This window comes from Panulirus ornatus, chromosome 55 (assembly GCF_036320965.1).
Source record: "Panulirus ornatus isolate Po-2019 chromosome 55, ASM3632096v1, whole genome shotgun sequence".
NCBI lineage: Eukaryota > Metazoa > Arthropoda > Malacostraca > Decapoda > Palinuridae > Panulirus > Panulirus ornatus.
The window spans coordinates 16725584-16750391 of NC_092278.1; the positions used below are offsets into that span (position 1 = coordinate 16725584).

Consider the following 24808-nt stretch of genomic DNA (forward strand, 5'->3'; position numbering starts at 1 on the left):
TTCCTAGCGCTACCTCGCACACATAAGGGAGGAAGGGGTTGTTATTTCATGTGTGGCGGGGTGGCGATGGGAATGAATAAAGGCAGACAGTATGAATTATGTACATGTGTATATATGTATATGTCTGTGTGTATATATATGTATATGTTGAGATGTATAGGTATGTATATTTGCGTGTGTGGACGTGTATGTATGTACATGCGTATGTGGTTGGGTTGGGCCATTCTTTCGTCTGTTTCCTTGCACTACCTCGCTAACGCGGGAGACAGCGACAAAGCAAAATAGATTGAATAAATAGATATATATATCCCTGGGGATAGGGGAGAAAGAATACTTCCCACGCATTCCTCACGTATTGTAGAAGGTGACTAAAGGGGACAGGAGCGGGGGGCTGGAAACCCTCCCCTCCTTGTATTTTAACTTTCTAAAAGGGGAAACAGAAGAAGGGGTCTCGCGGGGAGTGCTCATCCTCCTCGAAGGCTCAGATTGGGGTGTCTAGATGTGTGTGGATGTAACCAAGATGAGAAAAAAGGAGAGATAGGTAGTATGTTTGAGGAAGGGAACCTGGATGTTTTGGCTCTGAGTGAAACGAAGTTCAAGGGTAAAGAGGAAGAGTGGTTTGCAAATGTCTCAGGAGTAAAGTCAGGGGCTAGTGAGAGGACAAGAGCAAGGGAAAGAGTAGCACTACTCCTGAAAGAGGAGTGGTGGAAGTATGTGATAGTGTAAGGTGGTGTGCAAAGTGAGAGGGTTAGGGAAAATGATTTGGTAAACAGAGAAGAGGTAGTAAAAGCTTTGCGGAAGATGAAAGCCGGCAAGGCAGCAGGTTTGGATGGTATTGCAGTGGAATTTATTAAAAAAGGGGGTGACTGTATTGTTGACTGGTTGGTAAGGTTATTTAATGTATGTATGACTCATGGTGAGGTGCCTGAGGATTGGCGGAATGCGTGCATAGTGCCATTGTACAAAGGCAAAGGGGATAAGAGTGAGTGCTCAAATTACAGAGGTATAAGTTTGTTGAGTATTCCTGGTAAATTATATGGGAGGGTATTGATTGAGAGGGTGAAGGCATGTACAGAGCATCAGATTGGGGAAGAGCAGTGCGGTTTCAGAAGTGGTAGAGGATGTGTGGATCAGGTGTTTGCTTTGAAGAATGTATGTGAGAAATACTTAGAAAAGCAAATGGATTTGTATGTAGCATTTATGGATCTGGAGAAGGCATATGATAGAGTTGATAGAGATGCTCTGTGGAAGGTATTAAGAATATATGGTGTGGGAGGCAAGTTGTTAGAAGCAGTGAAAAGTTTTTATCGAGGATGTAAGGCATGTGTACGTGTAGGAAGAGAGGAAAGTGATTGGTTCTCAGTGAATGTAGGTTTGCGGCAGGGGTGTGTGATGTCTCCATGGTTGTTTAATTTGTTTATGGATGGGGTTGTTAGGGAGGTGAATGCAAGAGTCCTGGAAAGAGGGGCAAGTATGAAGTCTGTTGGGGATGAGAGAGCCTGGGAAGTGAGTCAGTTGTTGTTCGCTGATGATACAGCGCTGGTGGCTGATTCATGTGAGAAACTGCAGAAGCTGGTGACTGAGTTTGGTAAAGTGTGTGGAAGAAGAAAGTTAAGAGTAAATGTGAATAAGAGCAAGGTTATTAGGTACAGTAGGGTTGAGGGTCAAGTCAATTGGGAGGTAAGTTTGAATGGAGAAAAACTGGAGGAAGTGAAGTGTTTTAGATATCTGGGAGTGGATCTGTCAGCGGATGGAACCATGGAAGCGGAAGTGGATCATAGGGTGGGGGAGGGGGCGAAAATTTTGGGAGCCTTGAAAAATGTGTGGAAGTCGAGAACATTATCTCGGAAAGCAAAAATGGGTATGTTTGAAGGAATAGTGGTTCCAACAATGTTGTATGGTTGCGAGGCGTGGGCTATGGATAGAGTTGTGCGCAGGAGGATGGATGTGCTGGAAATGAGATGTTTGAGGACAATGTGTGGTGTGAGGTGGTTTGATCGAGTAAGTAACGTAAGGGTAAGAGAGATGTGTGGAAATAAAAAGAGCGTGGTTGAGAGAGCAGAAGAGGGTGTTTTGAAATGGTTTGGGCACATGGAGAGAATGAGTGAGGAAAGATTGACCAAGAGGATATATGTGTCGGAGGTGGAGGGAACGAGGAGAAGAGGGAGACCAAATTGGAGGTGGAAAGATGGAGTGAAAAAGATTTTGTGTGATCGGGGCCTGAACATGCAGGAGGGTGTAAGGAGGGCAAGGAATAGAGTGAATTGGAGCGATGTGGTATACAGGGGTTGACGTGCTGTCAGTGGAGTGAATCAAGGCATGTGAGGCGTCTGGGGTGGACCATGGAAAGCTGTGTAGGTATGTATACACGTGTGTGGACATGTGTATGTACATGTGTATGGGGGGGGGGGGGTTGGGCCATTTCTTTCGTCTGTTTCCTTGCGCTACCTCGCAGACGCGGGAGACAGCGACAAAGTATAAAAAAAAAAAAAAAAAAAAAAAAAAAAGAAAGTAAACTCGAGATTGATATGGGTAAAACTTAAAGTTGATGGAGAGAGATGGGTGATTATTGGTGCATATGCACCTGGGCATGAGAAGAAAGATAATGACCAAACCATTTCCAAACACCCTCTTCTGCTCTCGCAACCACAATCTTTTTATTACCACACATCTCTCTTACCCTTACATTACTTACTCGATCAAACCACCTCACACCACATATTGTCCTCAGACATCTCATTTCCAGCACATCCACCCTCCTGCGCACAACTCTATCCATAGCCCATGCCTCGCAACCATACAACATTGTTGGAACCACTATTCCTTCAAACATACCCATTTTTGCTTTCTGAGATAATGTTCTTGCCTTCCACACATTTTTCGATCCCAGAACTTTCGCCCCCTCCCCCACCCTGTGACTCACTTCTGCTTCCATGGTTCCATCTGCTGCCAAATCCAATTCCAGATATCTAAAACACTTCACACGTCCTCCAGTTTTTCTCCATTTAAACCTATCTCCCAATTGACTTGTCCCTCAACCCTACTGTACCTCCTATCCTTGCTCTTATTCACATTTACTCTCAACTTTCTTCTTTCACACGTTTTACCAAACTTAGTCACCAGCTTCTGCAGTTTCTAACCTGAATCAGCCACCAGTGCTGTATCATCAGCGAACAACAACTGACTCATTTCCCAAGCCCTCCCATCCACAACAGACTGTATACTTGCACCTGTCTCCAAAACTGTTGCATTCACCTTCCTAACAACCCCATCCATAAACAAATTAAACAGCCATAGAGACATTACGTACTCATGCCGCAAACCGACATTCACTGAGAACCAATCACTTTCCTCTCTTCTTACTCGTACACATGCTCACATCCTCGATAAAAACTTTTTACTGCTTCCAGCAACTTACCTCCCACACCATATATTCTTGATACCTTCCACAGAGCATCTCTATCAACTCATATCATATTTCTTCTTCAGATCCATAATTTTTTTTTTTTTTTTTCACTGTCTCCCTTGTTTGCGAGGTAGCGCAAGGAAACAGACGAAAGAAATGGCCCAACCCACCCCCATACACAATGTATGTACATACACGTCCACACACGCAAATATACATACCTATACATCTCAATGTACACATATATATACACACACACAGACACATACATATATACCCATGCACACAATTCACACTGTCTGCCTTTATTCATTCCTATCGCCACCTCGCCACACATGGAATACCATCCCCCTCCCCCCTCATGTGTGCGAGGTAGCACTAGGAAAAGACAACAAAGGCCCCAATTCATTCACACTCAGTCTCTAGCTGTCATGCAATAATGCCCGAAACCACAGCTCCCTTTCCACATCCAGGCCCCACACAACTTTCCATGGTTTACCCCAGATGCTTCACATGCCCTGATTCAATCCACTGACAGCACGTCAACCCCGGTATACCACATCGATCCAATTCACTCTATTCCTTGCCCACCTTTCACCCTCCTGCATGTTCAGGCCCCGATCACACAAAATCTTTTTCACTCCATCTTTCCACCTCCAATATGGTCTCCCACTTCTCCTCGTTCCCTCCACCTCCGACACATATATCCTCTTGGTCAATCTTTCCTCACTCATTCTCTCCATGTGCCCAAACCATTTCAAAACACCCTCTTCTGCTCTCTCAAACACGCTCTTTTTATTTCCACACATCTCTCTTACCCTTACATTACTTACTCGATCAAACCACCTCACACCACACATTGTCCTCAAACATCTCATTTCCAGCACATCCACCCTCCTGCGCACAACTCTATCCATAGCCCATGCCTCGCAACCAGACAACATTGTTGGAACCACTATTCCTTCAAACATACCCATTTTTGCTTTCCGAGATAATGTTCTCGACTTCCACACATTCTTCAAGGCTCCCAGGATTTTCGCCCCCTCCCCCACCCTATAATTCACTTCCACTTCCATGGTTCCATCCGCTGCCAGATCCACTCCCAGATATCTAAAGCACTTTACTTCCTCTAGTTTTTCTCCATTCAAACTTACCTCCCAATTGACTTGACCCTCAACCCTACTGTACCTAATAACCTTGCTCTTATTCACATTTACTCTTAACTTTCTTCTTTCACACACTTTACCAAACTCAGTCACCAGCTTCTGCAGTTTCTCACATGAATCAGCCACCAGCGCTGTGTCATCAGCGAACAAGAACTGATTCACTTCCCAAGCTCTCTCATCCACAACAGACTTCATACTTGCCCCTCTTTCCAAAACTCTTGCATTTACCTCCCTAACAACCCCATCCATAAACAAATTAAACAACCATGGAGACATCACACATCCCTGCCGCAAACCTACATTCACTGAGAACCAATCACGTTCCTCTCTTCCTACACGTACACATGCCTTACATCCTCGATAAAAACTTTTCACTGCTTCTAACAACTTGCCTCCCACACCATATATTCTTAATACCTTCCACAGAGCATCTCTATCAGTGCTACATGCTACATGTAAATCCATTTATTTTTCTAAGTATTTCTCACATACATTCTTCAAAGCAAACACCTGATCCACACATCCTCTACCACTTCTGAAACCACACTGCTCTTCCCCAATCTGATGCTCTGTGCATGCCTTCACCCTCTCAATCAATACCCTCCCATATAATTTCCCAGGAATACTCAACAATCTTATGCCTTTGTAATTTGAGCACTCACCTTTATCCCCTTTGCCTTTGTACAATGGCACTATGCATGCATTCTGCTAAGCCTCAGGCACCTCACCATGAGCCATACATACAATGAATATCCTTACCAGCACTGGACAGAAATTGTGTGAGCATTCTTGAAATGGACAAGAATCATGAGTGGTGTGCTGAAGAGTGCAGTCTTGGGTCCACTGTTCTTGATCTATGTAAATGACTTTTTAAGAGGACTGGGCTCATTTCTTGATTTGTTTGTAGTTGATGCCGTGGTTACGATAGAAGTGAAGAATGATGAGGGTTACAAAGGACCTAGACAGTAATACTGTACTGGACATAAAGATCTTCTGCAAGGGATTTTTTTTTTTCAGAAAGAGTGTGCAGTAAAAGAGTTAAATATAGGTAAGTTTGGGGATTACTCTCTATTTATTAGATGATACCCATGATGAGGCCCATCAATTTTGCTTTACCAATCATTTTAGGTGAGTTTCAGATTTTTTTTTATTAATCATGATGCCTATATTGTTCTGAGAGTAAACAAGTGGATGTATTTTGATTATTTGCAGTGTAAAGACCTCTACTACTGCATTAAGGAGTCTATGGAAAGAGCTGCAGCAAGGGGTGTGGGAGCCCTGCCTGGGGTAGAACTTGGTGGCGAGTTTCCTGTTCAAGATATGAAAACTGGTGAAGGTGGCCTCCTGCAGGTGTGCATGGAGGGTGTAGGGCTGCTCTTCGCCACCAGCAAGGTACGAACAGGGGAGAGGGCGATGAGGACTTCTTTATGGCACTTATTTATTGTGTCATAATCAACATCCTCATCACCTCTCTTTGTTGACTGCCTCTCTTGTTCCTCCTCCTCTGATTTTTGGATCATGATTGGGCTCTACTGTTTTATCTCGCTTGGCTGTTGTGCTCCAGGGCTGCTCAGGTTGGTTTCATACACAACGTTTAGCTTGGTCCAGCGTCTTCAAGTAGAATTTTACCTACTCCCTGGTCCTTTGCTCAGTGGACTCCATCAGTAACTCCAAGAGGTAGTGGCAAACTCATTATTAGCAGTAAATATGTAATGAAATGAAAAGAGCCACACTTCTTACCTTTATTACTTATAGTGGTTGAAAATGGATTCAAATTTCTATCTCTTTGTTTTTAATGTGCATGCAGATTAGTTCAGTGTAACATGAGTAGGTACTTGATCTGCCTCTTTAAGAATGTATATGTATTACATTAGTCTAACAACAGACATTTCCACCACAGGTTCATAATATTCTTTAGTAAACCAAACAATAGCAGTAGTCTGTACACAAAGACAGTTATTAATGTCTTAATAATCATCTCAAATGTAAGACAGTATAAGTGCTTTCTGTGTTTTGTTATTGGCTAAAGGGTAAAAAATATTTTGTAGAATATTATTATTCATATAGCATGAATAGTACATGAGAAAATGTATATTTTTAAGAAGCACAATGGAAATGTGCTGCTTGTTAATCTCAGAAAACTTTACACAGCATTTATGGTTGATTTCATCCAGCATGATCACCTCACCGATAATGATGATGTTCATATTTAGGCAAAGGCTCCTAATTCATCTCTGTAGTCACCAGCAGACACACGGAAGAATTCATTTCATAAAAGAAAGGTATGATTATTTGTCTTTATGATAAGATTATGATATTTAAACATTGTTATTTTTAGAAATTATTATTTCACTATGAATTACTGGTGAATTGTCCAGTATCAAAGAGCCAAAAAGAGAGTGAGGGGCAGGGTGAGCCAGCAGCAATATGTGATTTATGGGAGCAGATGCACAACACATTAGTGAAGCACTTTTAGATGTAATCAGGATTTTCTTTCTTGAGTAGATCCCCTGTCATGACTCAAGTCGTAGTATGAGGCATCTTGCAGTGTACCCAGTAATACAGCAGCCACATCTTTGATCAGTCCAGTAATAGCAGGAACCATAGCTTTGGTATTACTATCTGATTTTTATGACACTTATTATACACTTTCATTCCTCTCAACATTGTTCATTTCATTGTAAATGGATGATTCAGAAGTTTGTTCTCTGTGTCAGTAATTTACAAACAGTTTGAAAGGGATTTTGACTGACTATTAGTAAAGTGAGCAGGTTCAGTGATATTTGGAAAAAGGAAGTTCATATGTGCAATTTATCCAAAAAGCATATCATATAATAGAAATTGCATGATTACTTTTTCTCCTTTTTTGTGTCAGTCTCAATCTGAAACTGTTGTACTGAGCTTTGATTTTATCTGTGTGAAGTTATGTGGTTATCTGGAAGTCATGCACTTTTATAGTGACATATAGGGTAAGCCACACCAAATTATATCTCAGATTTCATTATCTGCTCATGTCTTTGCATTCTGTAATATGTACACTTTTATCATTTATGTGTTACATGGGTAAAAAAAGAAAATCACAGCAGTGTGGGAAAGTGCTTAATGATGAAACCTATGTATGAATATTGAGAAAGTGTAGCAAGATTTTGATCCATACAGGGTCCATACAGTCAATAGATAATGCTGATTCCTTCTGGAATGAAATGTCACATATTCCATATATATTTTCAGCATGCATAGGTTTTATTATTCTTGTCGATTTTGTATTCCATTTTTTCTTTAGTTTGAAGATTTTTTAAGGTTCATTTTAAAATTCTTTTGCACATTTATGATTTTGTTCACTCATGGTGAGGGAACCGACCTCGGTTAAAGGTAACGATGTTCTGGCCCAAAGGGTGATTTTCAGGGATTTTTTAGAACTTTTATGCTCACTCTGAGAGAGAAATTAACAAATACTCCTGTTTCTTTGTTTGGTGATTTTTTTTTATATATCAGGCCTCTGTGCTTATTAGAGATTTGTTCTCTTCTAATCCTTAAGGTGAATATACATAACGTACACATCCCAAAGTTCTTTGAGCCAGAAAATATTCAGTTTCAAGCAAGTTGACACAAATTTTTCATAGTTTCAAGAAAGCATATAATTGTACTTTTGTAGACACATAACAGTTGGGTTGGCCTTCGATTTGGCATAATGTCTTCTGGCTTTAACTTCTTTTTGGTATTTCTCTTAATTAAGTAGTACCACGCTATTCATGATGTATTTTGTCAAATCCCATCACCTATTCCAGTGCATGTAGCTGTCTTCATGAAGAAGGTGAGGAAATCACAAAGACGAACACTGGGATATTCTCTCTCTCTCTCTCTCTCTCTCTCTCTCTCTCTCTCTCTCTCTCTCTCTCTCTCTCTCTCTCTCTCTCTCTCTCTCTCTCCTCTTCTCTTTTCTCTTCTCTTTTCTCTTCTCTTCTCTCGTCTCTTCTTCTCTTCTCTTCTCTTCTCTTCTCTTCTCTTCTCTTCTCTTCTCTTCTCTTCTCTTCTTCTTTTCTTTTCTTTTCTTTTCTCTTCTCTTCTCTTCTCTTCTCTTCTCTTCTCTTCTCTTCTCTTCTCTTCTCTTCTCTTCTCTTCTCTTCTCTTCTCTTCTCTCTTCTCTTCTCTTCTCTTCTCTTCTCTTCTCTTCTCTTCTCTCTCTCTCTCTCTCTCTCTCTCTCTCTCTCTCTCTCTCTCTCTCTCTCTCTCTCTCTCTCTCTCTCCTCTTTTTTTTCTCTGTGAAATGGAAAATAGCAAAAATTGAAAATTTCATGGGCCAGAAATCTGTGAATGAATAGAGAGAATGGATAAAGAAAGAAGTGACAAAAAGCAAAGAATGGAGAGATATAAAACAAATGGCTGCAAAGAAAATATAGAATTTACGAAAGACAACACAGACTGAGTGAAAAGAAAATAATACTTAACATACAAAACAACCCAGAATTAGTTTCCTTGTAGATAAGACAGTGGACAAAGAGGGTGAGTTTTGACTTTTTAAAGTGGGAGGAAAATATGGAAGTGACTCCGAAATATTATTAACGTGTTGATTGATTGAATATAATTCAGTATTCATAACAGTAAATGAAGAGAAGATTGATGATGAATGATGTAATCTTTGTGATTAGAAGGACGTTACAGATATAAGGATATAAGAAATTGACATCAACTTAAAGAGAACTCATCACCACGACTGGAAGGAATTTAAGTGATTTTCCTAACAAGGACAAAGATGACCGTAGAAATATTGATCATGTTAATGCTGTAGCAAATGTTCAAAAATGGCCTGCATGTTGCCAGATTAGTCTAAGCTAATGCCAAAGCAACTTGACATTGCATGAAGAAATCAGTTACCATGATATCGCATGTTTTGAATATCTTTGGAGAAGTGCTAAGAACACATACAGTGATTGTATAAACAAAAGGCAACAAAGATCTGTGTCAGGTAGAATTACAAAGACTAAACTTCTAGTTTATTGCAAAGACAGTAATGAAACTAACGCAAAGAATGAGAATGGATACTGCTTTCATTGACTTTGCTAAGGTATTTGATAAAGTAAACAACATAATTTTATTAAAGAATGTAGCAAAACAAAGTTTTAAAAGTGAAACTAGAAAGGTTGTCAAAGAGTTTCTGACATATGAATTTCAAAGACCTTAAATTCTGGCTTTTCAGATCTTGCTCATCTAGATTTCTTGATGGTATATTGTCAGTCAACTGATGCATATGTGCCAGTTAACTGAAGGTATCTGGTTGTGATTAAAAAATGGTTGAAGTAACCATAACTCTGCCTACCATATACGGTATTGTATATCTGAAGCATGAATATGATATGAGAATATCTGAGTAGAAAGCAAGCACAGCACAGAACTATGCACTAGGACCTTCAAAAGAATCTGAATAGATGGCTGAAGGAAAATACCATTCCTACTTAGAGTGGACAGTTATAGATAGTGTATGACTACAGAGGACAACAGCTTCAGGAACCGAGCAAGATACCCAGTGAGTGCTATGTGCCAGCCCTGCCTATAGCAACTTTTCTTTGTAGATACTCTTAGGTAGGGTTATACTAGGTCAATTTTCATATATTTATTAGTTACGTGTTGATGGGCCCCTCCTGCAAGTGATGGCACAGTAGGAAGGAGAAAAGCATCAGAAGGATACCCGACTGTAGTCGTACAAAGAGAGGCCGTGAGCCATGGGACAACATGTGTTTGCCTGGATCTTCCTGAGCAGCGCACCTCCTCCAGACTTACATGCAGAATGCACCCTCAGGCTGTCTCCAGCCACTTCGCCAGACAGTACGTCAAACGCAAACATTTTAGATATTCACCCTCCTTTTATAACCATCAGGGGATGGCAGGATTATCATCTTCTATCCATGCAAGCCAGTAACATATATGCCAACCCTAAACCATCGAAGTACACCTGACCATAAAGCCAAATCCCCACCACTAGAAAGCACTTCTCTCTCAGATGCAGCAGCTGCCTTTACTGGCATCACCTCTATTGCATATCATTCAGAATAGCTTTCAGGTACATGGATAAGGAAATATTTTGCAACTATTCGTATCCTACATACACCAAAATTAGAATATGCTTGTCAGGTTTGGTCACCATACCTAAAGAAACACAGAGCTCATAGAGAAGGTCCAGAGGAGGGCAGCAAAGATGGTGTTAAAATTAAGAGATAAGTTCTAGGAGGAAGCTCGAGCTCTAAATTTACCCACCTTGGAAGAGAGGAATGAGGGCATGACCTGATCACAACCTTTAAGTTTTTAGAGAGATCAGCTTTGTCGACAGTGAACTGTTCTTTAAGAGATAGGGGGAAAAAGCAACCAGAGTATAACATGAAATTGAGAAAATCATTAATAAGGATGTAAAGGAATACTTTTATGGCATAAGAGTCATGGATGAGTGGAACAGAATGACTGAGGATATGGCTGATGCAGACAGCACATGTATGGCAGTAAAGACTGTTAAAGAGATGGGTCCCCACGAGTGTCAAACTCCCTCCCTTCAAACTCCCTCCCTTTACAGTACCAGTAAGTGATGATTATCTCTGTAAAGGACTTCCCAGAGCTCAGGACATGCAACAGCCTCTGAGACACAAACACCTAACAGGCTTAAGCACAAAACACACAGTCCCACCTTGTGCAAACTGACCCAGAACCCCATTTTTTTCTTGTTCACCATTTCCCATGGGAGTGAGGTAGTGTCAAGAACAGATGACAGCATTTTGGAGGGAAAAATCCTCTTGTGGCAACTTGTTCTGTTCTCTCTTTTGGAAGGAAATACAAGAAGGGAGTATTTCTAGCTAGCCATATCTGCCCCTCTTGGTCACCTTCACTGACACATGGGCAGTATTCTTTCCCCCTTGTCCCTATCCTATCTTGAAATATTATCCTTATCCAAGGAAATAGAAACTGCACAACACTTGATATACATAATTAACACCAGTATACCTCCCCTTCTCACTTACTCTCCCAGATATCTCCCCACCTACAGAACTTTACTAGCACACCCAACACCTGTCTGTATTGAGGTTTCAGTGCCTGCCATCCTTAATGGCTCAGTAGTCACACCCAAGATTCCAAACTTCAACCCACTACCTTCAGCAGCCACCTCAACAGATCTTCCTTACCTTTTGTACTCCATTATTGTACACAAGGAGCACCTGGAACACTCTACATAAACTCTTTTGTACCTCTTACCAATTATGATAACTCTTCATGCAACTCACCAACCCATACAGCTACCTTAGCGTATAATAAACTATAGGAAAGGAGACTGGCCAGCTTTTTTGTATTACATAGACTCAGGTTCCAGAATTTCATTTTAGATAACTTCCCATTCCTAGAGTGTCCCATCTTATGTTTCAATAGCACTACTAACTGAGCCAGCAAAATACATGCTCCACAAGTATATAGATAGCAATATAATCCAATCTTTTTACTACAACTCACATACCTCAAAAAGCCAAGGAACATGATTAAACAAAACCACTCACTATCACTAGAGATCAGAGGACAATTCCAAACTTCAAACAACACCATCAACAACCTAATCCCTGAAAAGTAAACACCAGACTTTCATTTCTTTTATCAGTCTTCATCAAACGACCAGAAGTAACCAACTCTTGTAAATAACAAGAAAATCCACACCTGCACATCCCAGTTACCCCACATGAAGTGCTTCTAACCCAAACAAACTGTGTCCATTTTCTCAAAGAATATACTAACATGCACTTGAAATATTACATAGAAATTAGCTACAGACCATTTACACCCCTAAATAGGACAGTTATGACAGATATACACAAAATCCATTCTGAAACAGCTGCTGCTCACCCACCCTTCATTCCCACTGACAGTCATAACTCAGTTAAAACCTTATTCCTAAATGGTGAGTGAATTGCAGAAAGTTGCTTAAAGTTTAGAAAAAAGAAAAAACTTTCCTGTTATAGAATTCAAAATGTTTATGTGTAAAGCAAAGGATATCCACAAAAGTTTGAGGTAACATATATTATTTCCTTGTGATGCAGTGCTAAACTTAACTTAGAAGGGCCCAGGCAAGAGATGAAGGATGGAGGGAGTGGGATCAAAGTAGACCTTTGGGATGACCGTCTAACACAGATTTATAGTGACTCCTATCACTTCTCATGAAAGAAATGTATGTGAGCATAAGAGATATGTGGAAACAAGTGAGCTACCAAAATTCATATGACCCTGAGATAGCCCCAAAGATAGTGCATAAATGATTAGAGGTTTGGGGAGATTCACTGGATAGGTAAGCCTCATGACCCAGTCACTGAATGATACATCACTATTCATGTTTGCCATATATATATTTTTGCTTTGTCGTTGTCTCCCGCGTTAGTAAGGTAGCTCAAGGAAACAGACTAAAGAATGGCCCAACCCACCCACATACACATGTAGATACATACACGTTCACACATGCACATATACATTCCTATACATCTCAACGTAAACATATATAAACACTCACAGACATATACATATATACACATGTACATAATTCATACTGTCTGCCCTTATTCATTACCGTCGCCACCCCGCCACACATGAAATGAAAACCCCCTCCCCCCGCATGTGCGAGAGGTAGCGCTAGGAAAGACAACAAAGACCACATTCGTTCACACTCAGTCTCTAGCTGTCATGTATAATGCACCGAAACCACAGCTCCCTTTCCACATCTATGCTCCACAGAACTTTCCATGGTTTACCCCAGACGTTTCACATGCCCTGGTTCAATCCATTGATAGCACATCGACCCCGGTATACCACATCGTTCCAACTCACTCTATTCCTTGCACGCCTTTCACCCTCCTGCATGTTCAGGCCCCAGTCACTTATAATCTTTTTCACTCCATCCTTTCACCTCCAATTTGGTCTCCCACTTCTCCTCGTTCCCTTCACCTCCGACACGCATATCCTCTTTGTCAATCTTTCCTCACTCATTCTCTTTATGTGACCAAACCATTTCAAAACACCCTCTTCTGCTCTCTCAACCACACTCTTTTTACCAACAAACATCTCTCTTACCCTTTCATTACTTACATGATCAAACCACCTCACACCACATATTGTCCTCAAACATCTCATTTCCAGCACATCCACCCTCCTCTGCACAACTATTCTATCTATAGCCCACACCTTGCAACCATATAACATTGTTGGAACCACTATTCCTTCAAACATACCCATTTTTGCTTTCCAAGATAATGTTCTCTACTTCCACACATTTTTCAACGCTCCCAGAACTTTCGCCCCGTCCCCCACCTCACGCTTCCATGGTTCCATCCGCTGCCAAATCCATTCCCAGATATCTAAAACGCTTCACTTCCTTCAGTTTTTCTCCATTCAAACTTACCTCCCAATTGACTTGTCCCTCAACCCTAATGTACCTAATAACCTTGCTTTTATTCACATTTACTCTCAGCTTTCTTCTTTCACACACTTTACCAAACTCAGTCACCAGCTTCTGCAGTTTCTCACCTGAATCAGCCACCAGCGCTGTATCGTCAGCGATCAACAATTGACTCACTTCCCAAGCTCTCTCATCCACAACAGACTGCATACTTGCCCCTCTATCCAAAACTCTTGCATTCACCTCCCAAACAACCCCATCCATAAACAAATTTAACAGCCATGGAGACATCACACACCCCTGCCGCAAATCAACATTCACTGAGAACCAGTCACTTTCCTCTCTTCCTACACGTACACATGCCTAACATCCTCGATAAAAGCTTTTCACTGCTTCTAACAACTTACCTCCCGCACCACATGTTCTTAATACCTTTCACAGAGCATCTCTATCAACTCTATCATATGTCTTCTCCAGATCCATAAATGCTACATACAAATCCATTTGCTTTTCTAAGTATTTCTCACATACATTCTTCAAAGTAAACACCTGATCCACACATCCTCTACCACTTCTGAAACCACACTGCTCTTCCCCAGTCTGATGCTCTGTACATGCCTTCACCCTTTCAATTAATACCCTCCCATATAATTTACCAGGAATACTCAACAAACTTATACCTCTGTAATTTGAGTGCTTACTCTTATACCCTTTGCCTTTGAACGATGGCACTATGCAAGCATTCCGCAAATCCTCAGGTACCTCGCCATGAGTCATACATACATTAAATAACCTTACCAACCAGTCAACAATACAGTCACCCCCTTTTTTGATACATTCCACTGCAATACCATCCAAACCTGCTGCCTTGCCGGCTTTCATCTTCTGCAAAGCTTTTACTACCTCTTCTCTGTTTACCAAATCATTCTCTCTAACCCTCTCACTTCACACACCACCTCAACCAGAACACACTATGTCTGCCACTCTGTTATCAAACACATTCAACAAACCTTCAAAATACTCACTCTATATCCTTCTCACATCACCACTACTTGTTTTCACCTCCCCATTTGCCCCCTTCACTGATGTTCCTATTTGTTCTTTTGTCTTATGCACTGTATTTACCTCCTTCCAAAACATCTTTTTATTCTCCCTAAAATTTGATGATACTCTCTCACCCCAACTCTCATTTGCCCTCTTTTTCACCTCTTGCACCTTTCTCTTGACCTTGCCTCTTTCTGTTATACATCCAGTCATTTGCGTTATTTCCCAGCAAAAAACATCCAAATGCCTCTCTCTTCTCTTTCACTAATAATCTTACTTCTTCATCCCACCACTCTACCCTTTCTAACCTGCCCACCTCCCACTCTTCTCATGCCACAAGCATCCCTTGCGCAAGCCATCACTTCTTCCCTAAATACATCCCATTCCTCCCCCACTCCCCTTACGTCCTTTGTTCTCAACTTTTTCCATTATGTACTCAGTCTCTCCTGGTACTTCCTCACACAAGTCTCCTTCCCAAGCTCACTTACTCTCACCACTCTCGTCACCCCAACATCCTCTCTTTTTTTCTGAAAACCTCTACAAATCTTCACTTTCACCTCCACAAGATAATGATCAGACATCCCTCTAGTTGCACCTTTCAGCAAATTAACACCCAAAAGTCTCTCTTTCGCACGCCTATCAATTAACATGTAATCCAGTAAGACTCTCTGGCCATCTCTCCTACTTGCATATGTAAACTTATGTATATCTCTCTTTTTAATCCAGGTATTCCCAATCGCCAGTCCTTTTTCAGCACATAAATCTATATATATATATATTTTTATATACATATCTGCACTTGTGCTACACGTGAGACATGGATCGAGTTCAGCATTCAGGCAGATTTATAGTTCACTTGGGTGTGCATAGAGCTGGTCTGTATGGTCCTGGAAAATATCCTTCTTGCTGTAAGGATGCCACCCCACAAATGTGGGAAATTGTGTGTATATATATATATATATATATATATATATGTATATATATATATATATATATATATATATATATATATGGGAGCGGGGGGCTGGAAATCCTCCCCTCTCATTTTTTTTTTAAATTTTCCAAAAGAAGGAACAGAGAAGGGGGCCATATGAGGATATTCCCTCAAAGGCCCAGTCCTCTGTTCTTAACGCTACCTCGCTAATGCGGGAAATGGCGAATAGTATGAAAAAAAAAAAAAAAAAAAAACATATTTGCCATTTCCCGTGTTAGCGAGGTAGAGTTAAGAACAGAGGACAGAGCCATAGAGGGAATATCCTCATTTGACCCCCTTCTCTGTTCCTTCTTTTGGAAAATTGAAGATGAGAGGGGGAGGATTTCCAGCCCCCATTCCCTCCCCTTTTAGTCGCCTTCTACGACACTCGGGGAATACATGGGAACTATTCTTTCTCCCCTATCCCCTATATATACTCATCAGGATTACTTTCTGAGAGTTGGGTCCAAGAGACACTTAGCAGTCATAATGATAACAAAACTTTTTTTCAAGATAAGCCTGCAGAAACTTGTGTTTATATGAAGAATTCCAGCATTCCTGAGGGAGTGTTCATATGGAGACTCATGATGTTAAGGGATATAGGACAACCCCGCACAAATCTCAGACAACTTATCAGACTTTCACAATATACGCTTTGCCATAGTTGCATTCTACATCCTTAGAGATGTCTTCAACCACTCCTTGTTATACAACAGAATCCCAAACATGAAAATTTATTAACAATACCCATCCGAAAACTCTCTAAACTACCCAACTCTCCTTCCTCTTATCATTCAATGTCACGGCCATAATTACGTATCAGGACAGTACAGGAAGAGAGTGCTACACTTATAGGGCTTCATTTCCTTAACTTTTCTGCCATCAAGTATGCCTTTTAAACCTTTGTAAACTGCCAACATTCACAGCATCATTGGTTACTTTTTTACCAACCGTCCATCACCTTGATGTTGAACCAGTGCTTCTTAACATCTTTTCCAACTAGCTTTGTACCCAGCTTTTTGTTATGGCATATGGCTACTTTGGTAGTGCATCTCTTGAAGAATTGTTGCATTTGAATATCATCCAGCCAACAGAGAAACTTGAAGGCTATCAGGCCCTCCCCTCTCTCTCCTTTCCTCCATGTGGTCAGCTTTGTAGCTCTTAGCTTCTCATTTATAGCTCAGTTCTCTTACTTCAGGTACAATCTTAGTTATTCTTCTCTGTACCCTCTCATTCAGACCTTTGTCCTTCTTCACGTGTGATGACCAGCCCTGTGAGGTATAGTTCAGTTTTGGTCTGATGTATGCAGTGATTGATTTATTAATGTGCCCTTTTTTTTTTCTTCTTTTTTTTCATACTATTTGCCATCTCCCGCGTTAGCGAGGTAGCGTTAAGAACAGAAGAGTGAGCCTTTGAGGGAAATCCTCACTTGGCCCCCTTCTCTGTTCCTTCTTTTGGAAAATCAAAAACGAGGGGAGGATTTCCAGCCCCCCCACTCCCTCCCCTTTAGTCATCAGCAGACAGTTAGCCTCTCTCACATTTCTCTTAATATGTAGCTCTGGCAATGAATTAGGCACAGTCTCTCTCATTTGCAAATTCTAGTAATTCATTTCTTGCCTATTCAAACTACTGGTCTGCATCAAAGTCAACCACTCCTTCCTTGTAAGTACTGCCCAAATGATTCTCTTTTCTCTCACTAGCAACATTACTTCTTCATGCAACCACTCACCACCTTTTCTAATCTACCCCCCTTCCACCTTTTGCATGCCACATGCATCTCTTGCACATGCCAGCACTATTTCCATGAGTACTTCCCAATCCTCTCCCACTCCTCTTGCATCATTTACTCTCATGTTTTGCTATTCTACTCTTAACCTCTTTTGGTATTTCTTCATGCTCTTTTCCAATCTTGTGTACTCTCACCAACACATTTGCATCCAAAAACCTCTCTTTTACATGCATATCAATTTTTATGTATTTCACTAATTTCTGCTGACCAATCTCTTCTGCTCACATACATATTCTTATGTTTGTCCTTCATTTTAAACCAAGTATTCCCAATCACCAGTCTTTTTCAAGCATGCAGCTCCACAAGCTGTTCACCATTGCCATTCATGATACTGAATACCCCATGCACCCCAGTAGTATCACCAACTACCACATTTCTTACCATTGCATTCAAATAACCCATTACTAACAGCTGGTCTCTTACATCAAAATTGCTGTCACAGTTACTCAGCTGCTAAAACACTTGCCTTTCATGATCTTCCTAATCATGGCCAGGTGCATAAGCACCAATAATCACCCATCTCTCACCATCAATTTTCATTTTAACCCACATCAGTCTAGAATTTACACTCTTCAAACACTCCTGCATCTCCTGCTTGAGAATTAGTGCTACATCTTCCATATTTTTTCGTCCTCTCACCCACCCCCCTGACTTTACTCTTAGGACATTTCAAAACTATTTTTCCCCTTTACCATTGCACTTTGTTTCACTCAGAGCCAGAACATTCAGGTTTCTTTTCTCAAACATAGTACCTTTCTTTCCTCTCTTCTAATCTTGTTTACTTCCACATACATTTAGACACCCCAGCCTGAGCACTCCCAGCTTGGCTCTTTCTTCAGGTCTGTCTTTTTGAACTAAATACAAGAAGGGGGTTTCCAGCCCCCTGCTTCCACCCTCTATGGTCACCTTCTGCGATATGTAGGGAATATTGAGGTAGAATTCTTTTTCCCCTGCTTTTATCTTGTGTTGATCTAGGGCTGATATCAACCTTAAATGAAAATTTCTTTTGAATGTTTCTGTAGGTGGTACTGCATGTTTCCAATTTCTCATGGTAGTACTCTGAATATTCTTTCTATCTACCTTGCAAGGCTCTAATGTATTTCTTTCTGCCTCTCATAGTCCCTTGATTTAGCTTATGAAGTGGTTCTGAACTGTCTCTTACTTATTCCTCTATCTATTCACCTATTTGATTAGAGAGAGAGTATCTACCTACGAACAAATAACCACAATGAGATTTTGCCATCATGGCAGGGGTAGCACACATTGCTCCCAACTTGACTATTATGTTGAAGGGAGTCATTTCTGTTAAATGTCTCTCTTCATCTTTTCTTGCTTGTATAATTTTTTTCAGCAGCTTCTCTACTGCCATAGTTATCTATTGTAGGTTTATTTGGTATTGTCTTCATCCATATGTCTAATCTCCTGAATCTTTCTGTAGTTGCTCCCTGTAAATTTATAAGATCACCAGGTATCTCATTAAATAATCATTCCAACTTCTTTGCTAGGCACTCGTACCTTTTGCCTGAAATGTTTTTGGTATGTTACCAGGAATTACATATAACTTCATGAGAGAAGGATAGATTACCTATCTACCTATGAGTACTGAGGAAGAGATTTTGCAAAAATGGCAAATGCTAATGCATACCACTTACTGTACATCATGCTAAATGAGTAATATTGTTCCTCTCTCCTGCCACTTGCATCACATAATCATTTATTTTAGGTTCATCTGGGGTTGGTTTCAACCATACCGAGTCTACTTTTAAATGTGTCTGTGATCATTCCTTGTATGCTTTTTATTTTTCCTAGTAGTATACTGAATAGCTGTTCGAACTTCTTGACTGAGCTTTTGTGAATTTTTGTCAGATTAATTTTTAGTATCTTCCATGATATTCTTGTAGATTTGACATTACTGTTTCTTTTTGTTGGGACAATTTCAAGTTCAGTACAATTTCCTTTATTTCTTCAATTGTTGCTGGATGTAGATTATCATAAATACTTCTCATCTTCTTTTCAGTCTACAGAATTCCATTTCTTTCAGCCTTTCATGAAAGTCATGTGTTCCATCCCCTCAATTTTGCTTGTGAAGTGTGTATCAATTCCCTTAGATTTGTTGATTTCTTTTTGCTTTGTTGGTGATCATACAACAGTATTCATTTTTGCTTCATATGTACATGTTGAACATTTTCATCAGTAGCTTTCTGTCTCTTGTAGTGAGAGTACTCAGAATGATACCTCTCATGACTGGCTTAGTAATGCTATCTTCTCATTATGTTCTCTGAATTCTAGTTTTCATGTATGATGACACATACCTTTTGCATTTGTTCCACTTTATATTGCTCTCTTGACTAGGCCTTTGTGCAGGATCACTGATGTATTCTTACTTATTTTATATACCCTTTTGCATATTGTTCTGAGTTTTTTGCACCTCCATTTGATCAACTTTTAACTCGTTCATTTTGCTTACTTTGGTGTCATCAGCAAATCCCTTACTGTGCTACCTACTTATGATTATCTGCAATGAAACTGCTTGGAGCAGGGCTGGGGCAGCACTAACTGCATATTTTGGTGATGTGATTCAAAACATTGCTCTTCTATCATGTTCAGTGGTATTTGAACCTGGGTTGATTTGGGACTTTTACTGGCCACAAATCAAATCTTCTTTTAAAGGTTTCATTGTTCAGTCCATTTCTATATCTAATCTGTGTTAATATGTTCTTTGAATTCCAAGTTCTCATCTGTGATTTAAATCTTTCATGACAATTCAAGTGTTGCATTCCTTCAGTTTGACTTGTAACATATTTCTGAACTCTCTCCAGGTTGTTTGGTCATTGGACATACAACAGCAGTATTCAAATGTACTTCTTATATTGACACTGAATGTGTTCATCATGGGCTCATTGTCTTCTCTAGTGAAATTTTTCTGAATGTGTTCATCATGGGCTCATTGTCTTCTCTAGTGAAATTTTTTATAATACTGCTTGATACTGTTTCCCATTTTAGAAAGTTAAAAAAAAACTTTCTAAAATGGGAAACAGTATCAAGCAGTATTATAAAAAATTTCACTAGAGAAGACAATGAGCCCATTGGGAGGTGAGTTTGAATGGAGAAAAACTGGAGGAAGTGAAGTGTTTTAGATATCTGGGAGTGGATCTGGTAGCGGATGGAACCATGGAAGCGGAAGTGGATCATAGGGTGGGGGAGGGGGCGAAAATTCTGGGAGCCTTGAAGAATGTGTGGAAGTCGAGAACATTATCTCGGAAAGCAAAAATGGGTATGTTTGAAGGAATAGTGGTTCCAACAATGTTGTATGGTTGCGAGGCGTGGACTATGGATAGAGTTGTGCGCAGGAGGATGGATGCGCTGGAAATGAGATGTTTGAGGACAATGTGTGGTGTGAGGTGGTTTGATCGAGTAAGTAACGTCAGGGTAAGAGAGATGTGTGGAAATAAAAAGAGCGTGGTTGAGAGAGCAGAAGAGGGTGTTTTGAAATGGTTTGGTCACATGGAGAGAATGAGTGAGGAAAGATTGACCAAGAGGATATATGTGTCGGAGGTGGAGGGAACGAGGAGAAGAGGGAGACCAAATTGGAGGTGGAAAGATGGAGTGAAAAAGATTTTGTGTGATCGGGGCCTGAACATGCAGGAGGGTGAAAGGAGGGCAAAGAATAGAGTGAATTGGATCGATGTGGTATACGGGGATTGACTTGCTGTCAGTGGATTGAATCAAGGCATGTGTATGGGGGTGGGTTGGGCCATTTCTTTCGTCTGTTTCCTTGCGCTACCTCGCAAATGCGGGAGACAGCGACAAAGCAAAAAAAAAAAAAAAAAAAAAAAAACTGCTTGATACTACTGTCTTGAGTGGGAGATGTATAAAAGAAAGAGACAGGAGGTCAAGAGAAAGGTGCAAGAGGTGAAAAAGAGGGCAAATGAGAGTTGGGGTGAGAGAGTATCATTAAGTTTTAGGGAGAATAAAAAGATGTTCTGGAAGGAGGTAAATAAAGTGCATAAGACAAGGGAGCAAATGGGAACTTCAGTGAAGGGCACTAATGGGGAGGTGATAACAAGTAATGGTGATGTGAGAAGGAGATGGAGTGAGTATTTTGAAGGTTTGTTGAATGTGTTTGATGATAGAGTGGCAGATATAGGGTGCTTTGGTCGAGGTGGTGTGCAAAGTGAGAGGGTTAGGGAAAATGATTTGGTAAACAGAGAAGAGGTAGTAAAAGCTTTGTGGAAGATGAAAGCCGGCAAGGCAGCAGGTTTGGATAGTATTGCGTGGAATCTATTAAAAAAGGGGGTGACTGTATTGTTGACTGGTTGGTAAGGTTATTTAATGTATGTATGATTCCTGGTGAGGTGCCTGAGGATTGGCAGAATGCGTGCATAGTGCCATTGTACAAAGGCAAAGGGGATAAGAGTGAGTGCTCAAATTACAGAGGTATAAGTTTGTTGAGTATTCCTGGTAAATTATATGGGAGGGTATTGATTGAGAGGGTGAAGGTATGTACAGAGCATCAGATTGGGGAAGAGCAGTGTGGTTTCAGAAGTGGTAGAGGATGTGTGGATCAGGTGTTTGCTTTGAAGAATGCATGTGAGAAATACTTAGAAAAGCAAATGGATTTGTATGTAGCATTTATGGATCTGGAGAAGGCATATGATAGAGTTGATAGAGATGCACTGTGGAAGGTATTAAGAATATATGGTGTGGGAGGCAAGTTGTTAGAATCAGTGAAAAGTTTTTATCGAGGATGTAAGGCATGTGTACGTGTAGGAAGAGAGGAAAGTGATTGGCTCTCAGTGAATGTAGGTTTGCGGCAGGGGTGTGTGATGTCTCCATGGTTGTTTAATTTGTTTATGGATGGGGTTGTTAGGGAGGTAAATGCAAGAGTTTTGGAAAGAGGGGCAAGTATGAAGTCTGTTGGGGATGAGAGAGCTTGGGAAGTGAGTCAGTTGTTGTTCGCTGATGATACAGCGCTGGTGGCTGATTCATGTGAGAAACCGCAGAAGCTGGTGACTGAGTTTGGTAAAGTGTGTGAAAGAAGAAAGTTAAGAGTAAGTGTGAATAAGAGCAAGGTTATTAGGTACAGTAGGGTTGAGGGTCAAGTCAATTGGGAGGTAAGTTTGAATGGAGAAAAACTGGAGGAAGTAAAGTGTTTTAGATATCTGGGAGTGGATCTGGCAGCGGATGGAACCATGGAAGCGGAAGTGAATCATAGGGTGGGGGAGGGGGCGAAAATTCTGGGAGCCTTGAAGAATGTGTGGAAGTCGAGAACATTATCTCGGAAAGCAAAAATGGGTATGTTTGAAGGAATAGTGGTTCCAACAATGTTGTATGGTTGCGAGGCGTGGGCTATGGATAGAGTTGTGCGCAGGAGAGTGGATGTGCTGGAAATGAGATGTTTGAGGACAATGTGTGGTGTGAGGTGGTTGATCGAGTAAGTAATGTAAGGGTAAGAGAGATGTGTGGAAATAAAAAGAGCGTGGTTGAGAGAGCAGAAGAGGGTGTTTTGAAATGGTTTGGGCACATGGAGAGAATGAGTGACGAAAGATTGACCAAGAGGATATATGTGTCGGAGGTGGAGGGAACGAGGAGAAGAGGGAGACCAAATTGGAGGTGGAAAGATGGAGTGAAAAAGATTTTGTGTGATCGGGGCCTGAACATGCAGGAGGGTGAAAGGCGGGCAAGGAATAGAGTGAATTGGATCAATGTGGTATACCGGGGTTGACGTGCTGTCAGTGGATTGAATCAGGGCATGTGAAGCGTCTGGGGTAAACCATGGAAAGTTGTGTGGGGCCTGGATGTGGAAAGGGAGCTGTGGTTTCGGGCAGTATTGCATGACAGCTAGAGACTGAGTGTGAACGAATGGGGCCTTTGTTGTCTTTTCCTAGCGCTACCTCGCACACATGAGGGGGGAGGGGGATGGTATTCCATGTATGGGGAGGTGGCGATGGGAATGAATAAAGGCAGACAGTGTGAATTGTGTGCATGGGTATATATGTATGTGTCTGTGTATGTATATATATGTGTACATTGAGATGTATAGGTATGTATATTTGCGTGTGTGGACGTGTATGTATATACATGTGTATGGGAGTGGGTTAGGCCATTTCTTTCGTCTGTTTCCTTGCGCTACCTTGCAAATGCAGGAGACAGCGACAAAGCAAAATAAATAAATAGAATAAATACTACTGTCTTAGTATGTTTTTGAATTCAAACTTTCACATTTAGATATTTGACATATATTTCACTTTCATTCTCTTTCCCTGTTGGGCCTGTGTATGGTGTCACCATTACACTCGTGTTCCATGGATTGTTTGCTCTGATTTTTTGTCTTGAATTTTATCAAGCTCTATTTTGCCCTTTATTTATTATAGATATGTCTTTTTTTAGATGTTCTCTTCTTTTGTTCGTGCAATATAGAAAACTCTGGTGTCACCTGCAAAATACAGTACTTTATTTAACTTTCCTCTCCCTGTAGGGAATTTTAATGTTAACACTATTGAAGCTAGTACTGTAGTGTTCTCTGTTCCACATCACAGAACATCAAACAAGGTCCCAGTTATCTGGACCATTTAGGACCAGATCACATTTGTGTGGAGTAAGTTTTTAGTTAATTGAATGTTTAGACTTTTATTGTGTGTTATACTGGAAAAAGTATCTGTTATATCTGTTTCTACTTTATATATCATTTTTGAATATTGTATTACATTCTCAACAAGAGATATTATACAGTTTTTGCAAGTATAAAAGTGTCTAAAAGTAATAAAAGAACAGTAAGTTTGAGATATGTATGACAAATACAGTCAAACATCTTGTGTGGCTTTCCAGAATTCAGCAACTCTCAAAATCCAGCACTTGCAAGGGTACTGGTGTTCATTGAAAGGACATTATATTTAAGGTGCCACTTATAACTACTTTATTCCGTATTTATGTAAGACAGATGACACTTTTTAAAGGATATTTATACATCAACTTTATGCCTCTATCTCAAGGCCATGCACTGAGATATGAGACAGTA

At 40.5% G+C, this 24808-nt stretch overlaps 1 protein-coding gene across 15 annotated transcripts in view; it reads left to right on the top strand.

The window, feature by feature from the left end:
- Positions 1-24808, top strand: part of Rab3-GEF (Rab3 GDP-GTP exchange factor) — a 356394-nt gene that overhangs the window by 271866 nt on the left and 59720 nt on the right. For all 15 annotated transcript variants that reach the window (XM_071692889.1, XM_071692877.1, XM_071692876.1 and 12 more), the window contains one exon: positions 5785-5964. In XM_071692889.1, the coding sequence (XP_071548990.1) occupies positions 5785-5964 (180 nt within the window). The remainder of the gene's footprint in view (positions 1-5784; positions 5965-24808) is intronic.